Here is a 17136-nt window from a genome sequence, read left to right on the forward strand (position 1 = left end):
TAGATTTTAATTTAAATTAAGAGAAATTATTGTATCTGTATTCTGATTGTCTAGCAATCACACGCCCTGAGATTAAGAGTCTCTCTCTTTTTATATAATAAAATTAAGAGTCCTTTTACATTATAAAAGTTAAATATAATTCTATTATCCATTTGATATTAGTGTTCTTAATTTGAACCCAAAGTATCTTTTATATTTGAAGAAAGTTTAAAAAACGATTCAGATTCTTTTTATTTTATTTTTAATATTTTTTAAAATTATTACACTATATTAATTGAAGGGGTTATATAACAAATAGTAAATTTTAAGAAAACAAGGTTCAATTTTTTTTTTTTGGAGCTTATTATGTTTTGAAATGTACATAGCCCCTTCTACATCTCAGTTAATCTAATAATTAATAAATCTATCTCAGTTATTAATTGGATTTTGAGGTTTGTGTACCTCACACCCAGAGTTTGACAAAAAATAGCTATAGTTGAAACTAATAGATAAAGTTGCCATGGATACGACCCTTATTCATGAATGAACTATTGATAAATAAATATCGTTGCCATGGCAATTTAAGCTATTAGTTTCATCCATAGCTAATTTTTGCCCATTTCTACCTCACACTAGCTAGATGGGCACCTACCCCCTTCATCCAAACTGAAGATTCAAAAAATCAAAAAATGTTACATAGCTCCTTCATTCACTTATCCCTTCAATTAAAACATTTATGATTGGATTTCTGAATTGACTAATAATAATATTGACATTATTTGAATTTTTTTTTTCTGTCATCTAATAACCTAAATATCAGAGAAGTGATTCAGGTTAAGAAAACCCACTACTTAAATGAAAATTCTAATAAATAAAATGAGAGAAGTTGAAAAAAATTTCAAAACAATTTACAAAATACAAATACAATTTAAATTTTAAAAACAAAAAATAAATATGGAGGAGATGGCCAGGACAGTCAAGAAGGACAAAACTAGTTTTTAACTATTTGTTGATTGCTGACGTTTCGACTTGAATGTAGGTCTTCATCAAAGTTGTTATGGCGGGTAGAAATGTAACCAATGAACAAAGGGACTTTTCAAAATTAAAATGATGTCATAAATAGTAGAAGGTTATTTTTGTTTTTCTTGTCAATGACTACCTCCTTTAAGTTCACACACAGTGAATCATATAAACATAACATGATTCAAAAAAATAAATAATATAAGTAAATTTGTAACATTTTAAATCATCAAGGCAGTTAGTCACTACTAACACAATAATACTAATGTTTCAAGAACTCACTGTATAAAGAAATACATTAAATAATTAATTTTAAAATATTTGATGTTTGTCAGTTGAAAAGAAAACATAAATTTGAAAATGCTTCAACATACAAGTTTAGTATTGTTTCTCCAATTCCATGGAATGTTTCTTTTTTTACTGGAGCGCATACTATATATATCATAAATTGAAAACAGCCATAGGAATGCACATGGAATCCAAATCGGAACAGTTTTTCCCCAGCATGGAGTAAACTTCGGAGAGTCGGTATTCCATGTTAAGTTGTTAACCTAAGAAACACAAAAATGTTTTTTAAAATACCATAATATTTCAATATAATGATTTCTTCATAATCATGAAGAAAAGGACATTCAATTTCAACAATACTAATTTTACTTATAGCCATGGTAAATTTCTTAGTCTTTCTTATATATATTTTGCACACTTAGATCATTAATATGTCAAATAAAACATATTTGATCACAAAATAGAGAAAATTATTATTGAAAGACTAAATAAGTATATATTTTTTTTTTTTTTTTAATATTTTGTGATTCTTTGCTTAACTATTTCCTATACAATGTTATCCTTTAATAATATTTATTCTTAGTTCTGCACAGTAATGAAATGATAATTAATATTCAATAAAATATCTTATTTACATATTTTACATTTAAAGAAAGCAAATCATACACCATTATCACATACCCAAAATGGTGAACCACAAAAATTAACGAAAGCTCCTGAATCCATCTTTGTTAATGTTTTCAATTTTAACACCTTCTTACACCATCAATTGGCAACCTAACAAAAGATTAATATGACATCAATTTATTAAATTAAACTGCTAAAAAATATTATTACACCATAAACTGGAAAAATAAGTCTCATTAAATATTGGATTTCATATTATTCTGTAATTTTTTAGTATTAAAGTACAATGACTTTATAATAGACCATAGAATACGATATAATTTTAATTTTTTCTTATTTTATATTTTCACTCCGTTTATTATAATATTTATCTTGTTAGACTGTTTTATTTTTATTTTCACTGAACTTTTTATTTATTGATAAATACTACAATCTGCCACAAGGTTGTTGGGCAATAAGTAATAATGATAACTGATTACATTCATACTAAAATAAAATAATATAAGAATGAAAATAAATAAATAAATGAAAAAAATTCTGTTTAAATATATACAAACAAAAGGATAAATAAAATAAGCATAATCAAACTATATACAAGAAAAAATAAAGAAATAAAATAATCACCAGTCGCATTTACACTTTATATACAATATTTACACAATCAACCTGAAGATCCCTGAGACCACTCTATCTCCCACATGTGAGAGGTAAAGCAGCTCTTTAGGATCCCAGTGCATCCCTCTCACCATGTCACTGGTAATATATTTTTATTTTAACAACATCAGATTATCATTTTTGTATTTAGCCCTGAAATTCAGGCCGAAATGTTCAGTCAACATAATAAGTACCACATATTAGTGTTCTTCATGGTGAGTTAATAGTTGATTGTGGATATATATCAATAAGAAGATAATTTGAGGTGTGGTCAGGGAAGAACACAAATAAGTAAAGACTTATTAAACTTACTTATTATTGCAAACACTTTGGCCATAATTTCAAGCCTTCAGGGCTAAATACAAAAAAATAAAATAAAACCATAATGAATAAAAGGAACTCAGATTGATTGGAAAATAATAAAATAATTAAAATTATGGAACATAAATAGTGTTGAAAGATATGTATAGTTTAAGTATTATAAGAAGATAAATGCTGTATGAGATGAGTAATATTAAAATTAAGTAAGAGAAAAGAACAAATAATAAATTACATATGAAAATTTAGTTAGTAAACATAGGTACATAATGAAAATTATTGAAAATATAGTGATAAAAAATATATACATTTATATTTCTCACTTTTTCCAACACTTTTTTTTAAATAATTTTCAATTTAAACATATATTTACTAACTAGATTTTCTTATCTTCTAATCATTCTGTAATTCATTTTATTCATTATGATAGTTATCTTGTTTTTGTTCTGAGCTCTGATGAAGGCTTGAAATTTCGGCCAAAACGTTGGCACTAATAAATAAGTCTTTACTTATTTGCATTCTTTACTCACCACACACCCAACCATCTTCTTATTCAGTAGTGTTCTTCATAACTGAGCTCACCTCTCTGACCATCTTTTTCTCTTAAAGTAATTCATTGCTATCATGGATGTGTGTATAAGAATAATGGCTAAAAACTTGAAATAATCAAATTTCAAGATAACCACAAGATTCTTAAAATCTCACTACTTTTCTTTGATAGAGGTATAACATATATATATATATATATTATTTGGCATTGGATACATTCCTAAGATTGTAACATGGACTATTGGTTACATTTTAAATTTTAACAAACAGGGATAGTCCAAAGGGTGATCCAAGAATAGAAAGAAATCTAAGTTCACAGTACTCTCTTTGAAGTACCGCTAAATATAAAATAAAAGTAAATCCTTTCTTTTTTAAGCAGTGCCAAAATCAAAATAAAGTAGTGATATAATTACAATAATGGAAGATCGTTGATTGACCGTGTATTGTAAATTTATTATGAACCAAAGTTTCGCCCCGCTTTGCATGGCCTCCTCAGGGCTAAAAAGTTGTTTGTATCTTCTTAGACCTTTGGAAGTCCTGCAAAGTGGGGCAAAACTTTGGCTCAGAATAGCTTTTATTACCGGATCATCTTCATCTTCTTTTTATATAATTGAAATAAGTATTATTACATATTCACGGACATTTTTAAAACTTGAACTACGAACAAAGATTAGTGTAATAAATTGAAGAAAGATGATCCTGCAGGCGATCAAGAAAAGAACAAAAATATCATAAAAACTATTTATTAGTTACTCATGAAATTTATCAGCTAATAAATGGTGTTTCTGTTATTTTATACCTTTATTGACTGCCACCAAGAACATATCCTGACATCCAATAAGATAAGTTATAATTTTCCAGTTGTGTAATAAACTAAAAACTTTATCAGAAAAAATAATACATAATTAAAAATTATAATAATGATATTAAATACATCATGAACTTACTCAGTAATAAAGATAGTATTATACTAATGATTTGTTTTCTTTCTGTGAAGTTTTATCCAACAGACAGCTGAGTTAGTGGCATTACTATTTATAATAGATAACTTTGTTTAATTTTGTTATCAATCATCTTCCAGGTATCAAGTGGAAAATCATACTGACTCATATTCAAGATGATGACATCCTGAATTAGGATTGCTACTACTTAGTAGTAGTTTTTAGTACAACAAGAGTCTTGGTTATGAATGGTCTTTATATGAAGGTTACATTGTATTGTCTAGATGAGAAAGTCTCCCCTCCATTCAGTAATTGGTGATATTTCAATTGCTTCCACTTTTAATATTTATATTAGGTAATCATTTTGCTCATCTAACTTATGTTGTTCATTTATATGTAAAAAGTAAATTACAATGTGTCTCTAGAGAATTAGGTTTGAGATGGGTAAGCCATCTGGCGTTTCCACCCTGGTTTCTTATACATATTTCCTTCCCAGACTGATTTTTTTCTTTTTTCCTCAATCACTGCCTAACTCTTAATTTTTCCCATTGACCCAAATATAAACAAAAAAATGCGTGAATTACCTACCAGAATGCTCAGGAAGAGAAAAGTTGAAGTACAAGAGGAGAAAAAAGTCACTTATTTCACCTCAATTTTTTATTACTTTAATAAAAACTATGTATAATTACTAGTCAAAATTGAAGAGTCTGCCAAGTATAGTTAGGGGAATAAAAAATGGCAGTTTTTTAAAAACGTTAAAAATAATTTTTCATTATGAGCTCTGTATCTTAAAAACTACCAACAACAATAGAAAATCTAAAGTAGAGTAAATTTGCTAAACTATAAGCCCTAATAGAGCTATTTACGTTCAATAGTTGTCGAGATATAGCTTTCTAAAAAGCAATATTTCATAAAAATGTTGTACAGAACGTACTGAAAGATCAGTAGTTAGTGAATTTATTTTGAAAAATCTATATCTCAAAAACCATTCGACGCACAGATTAGCACTCAAATTAAAGCTAGTTTAATGTACTATAGTTTATGACGTTTATCGTCTTAGAGTAGTAGTTTTCATGGTATTTGTTAAAAATAAATTGATTTATAGTTGTTCGGACAAATTTTCATTTGTCCAATTTATATTCATATGCGAATATCATAAAAATTACTACCCCTACGAAGATAAGTGTCATAAACTACTTTATAGTAAGTTAAATTTCCTTTATTTTGAGTGCTTGCAGACATATGTGCATCTTATGGATCTAGAGATATATTTTTTCAAATATCAAATGTTATACGAACAACTAGAAATTAACGGTTTGTGAATTGATTTTGTCAAATTTCATAAAAACTACTGCAAAAATAAACGTTATAAACTTATAGTAAATTTAAATAGCTCTAATTTGAGTGCTGACAGACATCTGTACGTTCTATGGTTTCTGAAATAAAGTTTTTCAAAACTCAAACTTATTGTCCTAACAATAATAAATCAATTTATTTTAGAAAATTGAAACTACTATTCCTACGAAGGTAAAGATCATAAACTACTTTATTGTATGTTAAACTAGCTTTAATTTGAGTACTAATAGGCATATATACGTCACAGAGTTCCTGAGATATAGATTTCTCAAAATAAATTAAGTAACTACTAATCTTTCAGTAGATTTTTAAGAAATGTTGCTTTTTAGAAAGCTATATCTCGAGAACTATTGGACGTAAATAGCTCGATTAGGGCTCATATTTCAACAAATTTACTCTCCTTTAAATGATGTTCTTTTAAATTTTCTTGTGTTGTAGGTAGTTTTTAAGATATAGAGCTCCGAATGAAAAAATAACGTTTTTTAAGGTTTTGGAACAGTCACCATTTTTCATTCCCCCTACTTATACTTGGCAGACTCATCAGTTTTGACTAGTAATTATACATAGTTTTCATTAAAGTAATAAAAAATTGGGGTGTAATAACTGCCTTTTTTTCTTCCCGTCTATTATTACTATTATGCCATCAAAAATTTTGAGAGGTGAATTTTCTTCTCCCATTTACCTGCCTTCGAGAGGTAGAGCTAGACTTTTCTTTTTTCTGCAATAAAAACTATAAGCGAGTAAAATGGGCGAAAGATGTGATAGATTAAACTAATTTGACTTTTTTTTTAGATTCTCATACCATATATTTACGTAATTATCAGCTTGTTGACAATTAATAGCGAGTAAATGGTTTGAGTTAGATAAAGTGGATAAGGAAACTGAGAGCGGAGAGAGAATGTTGACTGTTTAATAAATATTTTGGAAATAAATTGGTACTAACTTAGCTCCATCCACTCTTCATTTTCAACACGAATGAACTTATTTGTTTATTATTTCGTGGGATATTCGAATGTAACAGTAAATTACCAATATAATTGATGATAATATAATTTATTTCAGCTGGGGTTCTTTAGGGTAAGGGGGTCTGGGTGGTTGTTCCCTCGTTAATTTTTGAATCCTTTCCTGAAGATGAGGAAAATTAGGAGATCGAAGGGGTATTTTACCTACAAGAATCCACACTCAGGAATTCTTAAACCATCAAAAAGCGAGTACAAAAAATAGGAATTAGCCTTGTGTCAACGGGAATAAATTAATAGGAATTGTTTTCATAATCGGCGATAGGAGATACATTTGGGATGTGGTGTGGATGAGTTATTTGGATTGGCTAGGACAAGTTGGCCAGAATTAGTGGCCACGTTGGGTGTCAGCCTTTGGTCACAAACCAAAGGTTTGTGCTGCGTCCACACGTCTACTTTCAGTTAGTATTATTTTAGAATGACCAACAGGCAAATTTTTGTGCTCTCTGTGTTTTAATTAATTAAAGGATTCATCCAAATAATCGCAACTTTCGGATTCAATAACTCTTGTTTCAGATTGTATATCTTAAAGTTCTATTGATTTAGCTAGTAGTTTGTGGTTTGATTGTGTATTAGTATTGTTTTGGAAGTTTATAAATATAATAAAGCAATGGATGACAATAATAATAGTGTAATGGCAGTTGTCAATTAGCTCATCTTGATTCTTTTCCCCACAAGTCAGAAGATCAACAAGACATTCAGTAGCCAAACTTATACAATAACTTAAACATAAAGCAAGTTGCTCAGAAAATCCGCTAGGAGCTCTTATGTAGTTAACCTTTAACATGACTTGAAATTATAACATTTTATATTTAACACAACATTTTGAATACCCCTCTTGTTATATGTCATATTGTTTTAACATGGTAAAAGAAGGAAATATTTCTCCATTTAACATGAGTTTTTTTATTTAACATGTTAAACTATAGATCATTAGTACTCCTAATATAAAAATAAATAGTAGTTAACTATTTATGTTTCTCTTTTTACCACAACCCTGTCCATATTAATAAGGGTATTCATGATGTTGTGTTAAATGTAAAATGTTTTACTATATTAAATGTTATAAGTATAGGATTGTGAGCAGCCCTATTTAAAGTCATGTTGAATGCATAAGAGGTTCTAGGGGATTTTCTGAGCAACTTGTTTTATAACCTTCCCTTCCAAAACTTCATGTCATTGTTTACTTCTGTTTCGATTCACTATTATTATTGTCACCCATTACTTTATTATTTATAAAAACATCCAAAACAATACTAACACAATCAAAACAAAAACTACGAGCAAGTAACCTAATACGACAACAAATAAAACAGTGGCGAGATCAGCTGGTCTGTTGCATGACGTCATTCTCTATTTAATTTAAGTCGGTTTTTGGACACAGATCAAAGGGGTTCGTGAGGGCGCTCGTGTAGCATCTCCACCATTGTTCTATGTCTAGCTGCAACTGAGAACTGTTAGGAGGTTGTAGTTAATTTTTATAATAAGTTTTAAATTTAATCTTATTTATTTTCCTTTAATTTTCTTTTTTTGTAATAAAAATAATACAATCCAAGTGCAATGGCTGAAACCACTAGTATGTCCGCCATGCTTGCCTCTCTGAATAACACTGACATGTGGATGGCCCGCTCTTTGTTTGCCGAGCATTTGTACGAGCCTCCGATCCATGGCGAGCGGCCAACATGTGGATCCACCCCAAGATAACACCCCATTTTCTAGAAACATTGGTCAAAGAACAAACAAAAACAAAGCTCTCCTAGCGACAACTGACGTCACAATATTCCTGTCCAGTCAGAAAAGAATTTAAGAATTATAATTTTTTTTCGCGGATTGGACGTTATTTTAAAATTATATTAAATCAATATCTTGTTGGATGCTACATTTTTTAAATAATAAACTAATTAACACTACTACTTCGATAAAATAAATCAATTTTACATTTCTACAAAATGGTAAATTAACAAAAATGCTAGCAAACAATTCTGTGGATTTGACTTTATTTCTTTTTAATTATGAGTTTTAGTACAGTGGCCTATAACAGACCTAGTAACTGACTCTCAGCCATGTTATATGTTATATATTTTTTACATGGTAAAAGAAGGAAATATTTCTCCATTTAACATACATTTTTCCATTTTACACGCTCTAACATGTTAAACTAAAGATCATGAATACCTCTAATGATTACTTTAAATAAAAATTAAAGTTCTAATTTCTTCAACATCTGATTCACTTGGAGAGAGCTCTGACGTCACTTTTCAGAACTAAACTGACAACCTCTATCGAAGATTTTTTTATACTTCTTTGGATTGTGTTTACAAAACTGAAACCTCGAAGATGTTTACAGTTCTACCTGCTTGGGGTAGTTTAGAAGTGGAGGCACTTTAATCCTTGTTGTAAATCAGAATGTCTTTGTTATAACGTCCATTGCCTTGAAACCAAGTCAAACGCTATTTGAAAATCATGAATTTGGAACTATTAGGTTAGTACTATTTAATGATTTTGGAAATTAAAACATTAATGATTTCATATATTAAAATTGTTTATATTTCTTTTGTTCTCTTTGTTTGCAGAATCATTTGGTCAGAACTATCCTGAAGTAAGTCTTTTTCTGTATTTTAGTGTTATTGTGTATATGCTGACTTTTGCATAATTATTTATTGGTATTAATTGAAATGTTTAGGAGTTTGATGGTACTTTAGACTGCATATCCCTAGCAGTTACTTGTGCATTCAATAAAAGAGGAACTCTTTTGGCTGTAGGTTGTAATGATGGAAGAATTGTCATTTGGGATTTCCTTACTAGAGGAATCGCTAAGATTATAACTGCGCATATGCACCCAGTTTGTTCAATCAGGTAAATTTATTTATAAAAATATTGATCAAAGTGTGCAATTCTTTTAACTGTTATTGTTTTCTTTTAGCAAAAGTTGCTAAATTACACACTTGATATGTTTGTTTGCTTCTTTACTTATAGGTCTTGGCTCATCTCTGGCTATTCAGGCTAGTACTAGTTATGTATTTAAATTTTTAGTTTGAACGAATGATTTCAGAATAAATTTTCAATTTTTTAGATTTAAAACAATATCTTGGAAATTACATTGTTTTATGCCATTTATACCCATCAATTTTTTCAATTGTTTGTTTAACATAACTCATATTATGGAATGAGGAAAATAATTTTGGCCTGAAATTTTGATTTTTTCTTTGTTAGGACCAAATTGTTTCAAATGGAGGATGTTTTCTAAATATTTTGATATTATTAATACGGACACTAATAACAAATTTTAACTGCTTTATTGGTTTTTGATTCAGAAAATATAATTGTTATGTTGGTTTTTTAAAATTTGTATAATTTTTTTTTTTTAATTATTATTATGGTTTCTTACAATTCTTATTCATATAGCACTTGTTGAATTCACCGAATTGTTTTGATTTAAATAATTACTGTACTGAGTGATGTGTTTATATCAAGCATGTAAGTTGAGTATGTAAGATTTAAATTTGACTAATAAAATTAGCTTGTATGTTTTTAGCCCTGACAGAGGAAATGCTTTACCATAAGTTTATTGTCTTTTACAACCTATGCTTTAATTGGGTTCAATTTGCTAAAAAAACAAACAGACCTCTAACAAATTCTTTTCACTCGAGTTCAGGATCTAAATTTGTGTAAATATAAAACAATTTATTGTGTCAGGTTATAACCAAAAACAATGATTGACTTTTCTTCATAAAGGGTCAGCACATGGTCAGTCAGAATATCAGTTGTCATCCAAAAGCCAGACTGATTCAATCATGAATAAATGAGATCCTAAACAGTTAGGATCTTGTGAAATGTCTCAATTCGTAATATGCAGAAAATTTGTTTAGCCATTATTTTGATATTTGCCTCAAGATGCGACATTGCACTCACAGTCTCCCCATCACTTTTTTAATACTCCCTCCATTTAAAATTTTTTAAATGATTCGTTTTTCAAATTTTCACAGTGATCCTTCAGTATTGTCTCTACACGATCAATCTAAATGTCCATGTTACGATTTGCCAATTTGGCAGGTAGTGGAGGTATACATTTAGTACCATGTTTTGATCCTTTTTCCCCCAATAACTAAAGAAATATCTTGACTATTTACCATGATCACGCATAATTATACTTTTAAGGTATTTTTAATTATTGAGATTTAAATTTTTATTAGTTCTTTTTTTAAACAAGTAAATATTGGAATTTTAAAACATCTTCTCTCCATTGTTTATAGATTTAATTTTTTTTTTTGCATCTGCAAGAATCTCATTGATTAAAATTGAAATGTTTTTGTTCTGTAATCTCTCAAAACCTTTTGGAAATGTTATTTGAAAATTATAAAAAGAGTTCATGAATATACTGCAATATTTTGCAATCATCCAAAGATTTCGTGAAATGGACAGAAGTATTTCAAAATTCCGCTACATAAGTGAAAATATATAATTAAATTTGATATATTAGTTGTAAAAAACTTAATTATTTTTTATTTTTATGGCATTACAAATAAATTTAATCTTTTTCAGTTGGTCACGAGATGGACACAAATTGCTTAGTGCATCAACCGATAACAATGTTTGTATTTGGGATGTTCTTTCCGGGGAATGTGAGCAACGCTACCGATTTCCTTCTCCTGTGTTAAAGGTACAGCCTTTTTTTGTGTATGAGATTTTGTATATTTATATCATAATTTATATTTAGATAGTTTTTGATGCTTCAAACTTATGAAACTAAGAATAAATTTAAAGAGTTCATTGGAGTTATTGAGAGGTAAAAATATTAACTCTAGTATTGGAAGATTGTTTATTGACTGTGTGTAATATATAAAAGGCAGATCGTCCGGGTATGGTCAAATTAATTCTTATAGGAATTAAACTTATTTGAGTACTTAGTAAAATATTTCAAAGTAGCAAGTAGAAGAATTAAAATATTTTGAGGAATATAAGTAAGTAACATCTTGAGTAACATGAAATATCTTGATTAGTAAGTAAAAGAACTCAAACAGTAATTAAACTGATTTGTGTTATTTTGACCACACCCAGACCATCTTCCTTTTATTTATTAATTTTATTACTATAAATATTACTATCCAACTGGGGCTCTTGCCCACAATCACGCCGATACTGATTGTTCAGTAATTGTTACGGATGAATCCACCTGTTGTCGATGTATTTTGTTGTTTTAGTTACATTGCGCACTTTTAAAGAGAGTATTTGTATGTCTACTGACATCCTCACCATATTTTCTTCGTTTCGGGTTTTTAATCTTTAACACTTATGTTGAAATCTATTAGAGGTGTTAAAAAAGAAAAGTTTTTTTCAATGCTTGATAAAAATAAATCTCTTGGAGTTGGATTAGAATATCACATAATGCCTGTTGGGGCGAGGGGTTTTCCCTGAATGAAAGTAAAAAAAGCACTTATCGCTGGTTCGATTTTATTAGTAGAAGGAGGACCATGTAATGAAAACCCTCCAAATAAACACAATGATACAGAAAATAAAGTAATAAAGGAAAATATGCTTTCCAACCGATATACAAATTTAATAATATTAAATACAAACAAATAAAATATACTACACCCTCTTATTATTAAAAAAAAATGTGTTCTGAAAATAATAACGTTTATATATTTATTATATTAACTTATTATATTAATCCTTTCTATAATTAAATAAACAATAATCAACAAAGGAGAAAGAAAATTAAGATGCTTAAATATAAAAAAAAAAATCTTAACCTTAATCTTATATAATAAACAGAGAGAACATAAAATAATTAACTCTCTAATATTATATAATGAATATAAAACAAAAAACACTCAGTTCTTGATATAATAACAAAAGAAAGTCACTCACAGTAGATTCGAAGAATAGAAGTTTGTCGATATGGGCGGGCGTATCAAATAACAATATATAAATCTCTTCCAAGATAGCCTCTGTAGTTCAAATGGCGAAGGGCTGATGACAATTTGGTGGATGATGACGCTCGCAATACTTCAAAACAATGGCAGAGGGCTGGTGGGGAATCGAGTGTCTGTTTGGTGGCTGAAGGATCACAATTCAACACATATTTAATACCTCAAAAAACATGGAGTAGAGTGCCTGGAAGTCCCAATCAGCTTGTCTCGATGTTAGTTAGTTAGTTCCTCATCCTGTACTGTTCTTGGAACGAGATCTTCATTAATTCCACGTCTCTCTTATACATATGAAGCTTACTTAAATAAAGTATTTTTTCCAACTAACTGTATACAGTTATTTTAATTACAAAAAAAAATGGTTGAAAAGTCAACTGGAAAGGTGATAAAAAATGAATCTTTCTTTGGGCTTTAAGACATTCTTATACATTGAAATTATGTTATATTTTGACAAATTTTCATAAAAAAAAATAGTGTAGAAACATTAACTTTTTTAAATGAAAATATACAAACTTCTCCAGAAAAAAAAAATTGCTGGTTTGATTATAATAATAGATGGAGGATCATATTTCCATATTTCAAAAGTATTAGACAAGATCCATATTTTGATAGTATTACTATGTCATAGTTTTGTTTTTAATATGATAACATTTGCTGTCTGTTGTATTAGTAATTTGATAATTAAAGATTATACTCAGACTGATGAACGACATATCAGCAAACATTGTTTATGGTTCTGATGTTGAACTTTAATTTTTGATGCATTTGATGATTACTTTAATTTTCATTTTATAGGTCCAGTACCATCCTCGAAATGATAAAATTTTCCTTGTTTGCCCATTGAGGCACGCTGCGGTCGTCGTTGATATTGATGGGAAGCATCAAGTGGTTCCTCCTGATGATGACGTATGTATTATTTCATGTTTTTATTTCATTGGCTATTAATATTAAATAAATTTTAAGAATTGAAAATATTTTTTAAAATATCTAACAAAAAAAAGAAAAAATTAATTATTAAGCCCATGTTTACAGTTTTATTTCTAATATGAAATTGGTGAATGAACACAATCTTCCTTACTTAAATATATATACTGGAAGATTATTGATTGACCGTGTGTATAGATGAATGGAATATGGTCCGGGTGCGGTAAAAAAAAACAACTCAAAAAGTAGATTTTGAGTTTTTTTTTTACCACACCCGGACCTTATTCCATTCATCTTAAATATATATAGTTTATTATGCAAACAACAACGTTTCGGGGTTATCCCCCATCTTCAGGTTGGTAGAAAACAAATTCACAAATTTAACATATGCTTACAACATTAACCCTATATCACATTATTCATTAAACTATTTATCTGATTTACTTTTTTATATAATTAATATAAATTAACTCCTTATTTATACGTTGTTGTCTGTGTAATAACCTCATTTAAATAAGGAAGATTGTGTTCATTCACCAATTTCATATTAGTCTCTAGAAACTCTTCCTGTTGAAGATCATTAATTTATGTTTTATTTCTTTATTTTTTGTGTAATTATTTAAGTAATTCATAGTACAGAAATGGGAGGGGGTAGCTCTGTGGTAAGGCACTGTACTACTTACTCCAAGGACCCGGGTTTGAATCCGGTTGCGGCAGATAATTTTTTTCTGTTTTATTGTAGTCGTGAGTCAGCCCTGTGGGTTTGGTAGCCCTCTGAGGTCCATCAAGCCTCATAAAGTGATCACCTTTAATTTGGTAAAAATTTGGCGGTCGTGCGTGATTCTGATCAAATCAGCTCCTTGCACAACCGTTGGTCTTGTAACAGTACTTCCTTACGAAGTACTGCACCACTCACCCTTCATGGCTTGTAGCGATACAGATTTAATTTTAATTAATAATACAGAAATGTCAAAGTATATAGGAGGTCCTCCTATATATAGGAGGTCTACATTTTTACACTGTTGTGTGCTGAGTAATGATTGAATAACTTACTCCTCAAGAGTACTCGTTAATAATTTATTTCATTATATATTATATTTTTTATGTAATATAAAAAACTTATATTTTTTATAATTTATTTTATTATATATTATATTATTTATTACTATATTAATTGTTATATATTATATAGGACTGTTATATTATAAAAATTAAAATGTTTTGTGCCGAGTGGGGAAGTTATTCACTCCTTAAAAGTGTTTGTTTATCATTTATTTTATAGTACCTTTAATAGTTTTTAAGATTTATTTTAATTTTTACAGTTATTAATATTTATTTACTATGTGTTCCCATTTGATTCTTGAACTGCCAGATTAAGCTTATCTCAAGTTAAACCATAATGATAATTTTTTCTTTTTTATTTTTTTTCAACAGACAGACTTGAACATTGTCGCCTCCTTTGATAGACGAGGGCAGTACATTTATACTGGAAATTCTAAAGGGAAAGTTCTTGTATTTTCTTATCCTGAACTCGAACAAAAGGTCTCTTTCCGAGTGGCTTCAAGTGGTACATTGATCAAGAGTATAGATTTTGCTAGGCGTGGAGAGTATGTTGTAGTTTTATATAATTATATCATAAAATTTTTTTTATCTAAATATCCGCTCATACATTATTTTTATTTTATGTAACAGCTGCTTTTTAGTAAACACTGGAGACAGAATAATACGAGTATATAACGCAAATGATGTTTTTAACTGTGATAAAGACTCAGAACCTGAACCAAAACATAGGCTGCAAGATCTCGTCAACAAGTAAGTATTAAATCATAAAAAATAATGATTTACTGTACTACAGTTGTCACAATGTAACACTTTAATAGAATTTGAGGATTATAAGCAAAAATCGATCAATCCTCTTTTTTTTTTTAATTTGAACTATCTGCGGCCCCTGTTAGGTTTTAATGAAAGCTTTCTATACATACAAAGTTCTTAGTATTAAAATAAACTGCTATGCAATACTGTGGAAGAGATAAGGGGCTCTTACGTGGCCATTCATTATGACAGTCATCATTGTCAGCCTGGCATGGCCGTCCTGAATCATGAAGACCCCTACGTTAACAGTCAGGCTATGCTTTGGGCTGTTTGTAGTGAAGCGAATTTTATTTCAGTGGCGGTCCCACAAAATAAAAACTTCATGCCCACCATGGTTAGAATAGCTAACTAGTAGATTTTTGTTTTGGACATTTTTAAACTAATAAAATAATGGATAAAAATAATAATAAACTAATGAAAAAAAAAACTAGGAAAGGAAGGAAGGAACAAGTGAGATTGAGGAAGCTGTTGGAAATTTTATTATCTCGTAAAAATTACAAGGTTTCAACAATAGTTTTCCAGAAAATCCGCTAGGAGCTCCTCTGCATTTAACATAAAATATGGGTTTTAAATTAGGCTGCTCACAATTGTATGCTTGTAACATTTAGCATCATAAAAATTTTTACATTTAACACATTATGAATACTCTTAATGTAAACTCTGTTTTAATTGAAAGTAGCCATGATCATAATTTTGCTTTCAAAATTACTTTCCAATTGTTGAATTCTTCAGCTTCAGGAGTTTAGGCCAAGACTATAAATGTTTTTGGAATTTTAATTCCTGTTTAATTCAGTATATTCTTTATTCAGTCCTATTATCTTATGAGAAACATTTATTTATAAATTTTTTAGTTTTTACATCCTTTAAATCTTTATTTAGGACTATGTGGAAAAAGTGCTGCTTTTCTGGGGATGGAGAATACGTATGTGCTGGATCGTCCCGACAGCATGCCCTCTACATTTGGGAGAAGGGATTCGGCAACCTTGTGAAAATCTTACATGGTACCAAAGGTGAACTGCTTCTGGATGTTGTGGTAAGTAATTCAAATTGTATTTCTGCATCAACTAACAACGATAAGAAGATGGTCAGAGGTGTGGTCAAAAGAAAACAAAAATAATTAACCATTATTTAGTTACTGATGTTTCGTCACACTTTATAGAACTTCATCAGGGCTAATACGGTACAAAAACAACTAAAAATATTTTGGCATAATAGGATAATAAGACACAAAAAAGTAAATTAAGGTAGGGTTGAAATATATAAATATAAGTGAAAAAAAAAATCATATACAAATGATCAAAAATAAAAAATAAAAATAGTTACAGTATAAAATATAGAATGATCAGTACGTAAAAATTTTTTTTTGTATTTGATTTTCTTTTCACTTATATTAACATATTTAAACCCTACCTTAATTTGATTTTTTGTATCTTATCCTAGAATGTCAAAATATTTTTAGATGTTTTTGTATCTTTTTAACTCTGATGAAGTTCTACAAAGTGTGACTAAATGTCAGTATATTGTAATAATTTTAAAAAATATAAAATTTAAAATAAAAAGAATCTGAATCGTTTTTTTAAACTTTCTTCAAATATAAAAGAAATAACTTTGGGTTCTAATTAAGAACACTAATATCAAATGGATAATAGAATTATATTT

At 28.9% G+C, this 17136-nt stretch overlaps 2 protein-coding genes across 2 annotated transcripts in view; one reads left to right on the forward strand and one right to left on the reverse strand.

Annotated features, from left to right (window-relative positions):
* Window positions 1-4778, reverse strand: part of LOC106679268 (multidrug resistance-associated protein 1) — a 44263-nt gene extending 39485 nt beyond the window's left edge. The window contains exons 1-3 of the mRNA XM_014418332.3: window positions 4383-4778; window positions 1969-2064; window positions 1374-1550 (exon numbers count right to left, since the gene is read on the reverse strand). Of these exons, the coding sequence (XP_014273818.1) occupies window positions 1374-1550; window positions 1969-2013 (222 nt within the window). The 5' untranslated portion in view covers window positions 2014-2064; window positions 4383-4778. The remainder of the gene's footprint in view (window positions 1-1373; window positions 1551-1968; window positions 2065-4382) is intronic.
* Window positions 4779-9051: 4273 nt separating this feature from the next.
* Rbbp5 (retinoblastoma binding protein 5) overlaps window positions 9052-17136 on the forward strand; it is a 14653-nt gene continuing 6568 nt past the window's right edge. Inside the window, exons 1-8 of the mRNA XM_014418335.3 lie at window positions 9052-9233; window positions 9325-9350; window positions 9435-9607; window positions 11294-11411; window positions 13477-13587; window positions 15040-15212; window positions 15298-15417; window positions 16357-16510. Of these exons, the coding sequence (XP_014273821.1) occupies window positions 9215-9233; window positions 9325-9350; window positions 9435-9607; window positions 11294-11411; window positions 13477-13587; window positions 15040-15212; window positions 15298-15417; window positions 16357-16510 (894 nt within the window). The 5' untranslated portion in view covers window positions 9052-9214. The remainder of the gene's footprint in view (window positions 9234-9324; window positions 9351-9434; window positions 9608-11293; window positions 11412-13476; window positions 13588-15039; window positions 15213-15297; window positions 15418-16356; window positions 16511-17136) is intronic.

The sequence above is a fragment of the Halyomorpha halys genome, unplaced genomic scaffold (assembly GCF_000696795.3).
Source record: "Halyomorpha halys isolate HHAL.00 unplaced genomic scaffold, Hhal_1.1 Scaffold189.1, whole genome shotgun sequence".
In the NCBI taxonomy this organism is placed as follows: domain Eukaryota; kingdom Metazoa; phylum Arthropoda; class Insecta; order Hemiptera; family Pentatomidae; genus Halyomorpha; species Halyomorpha halys.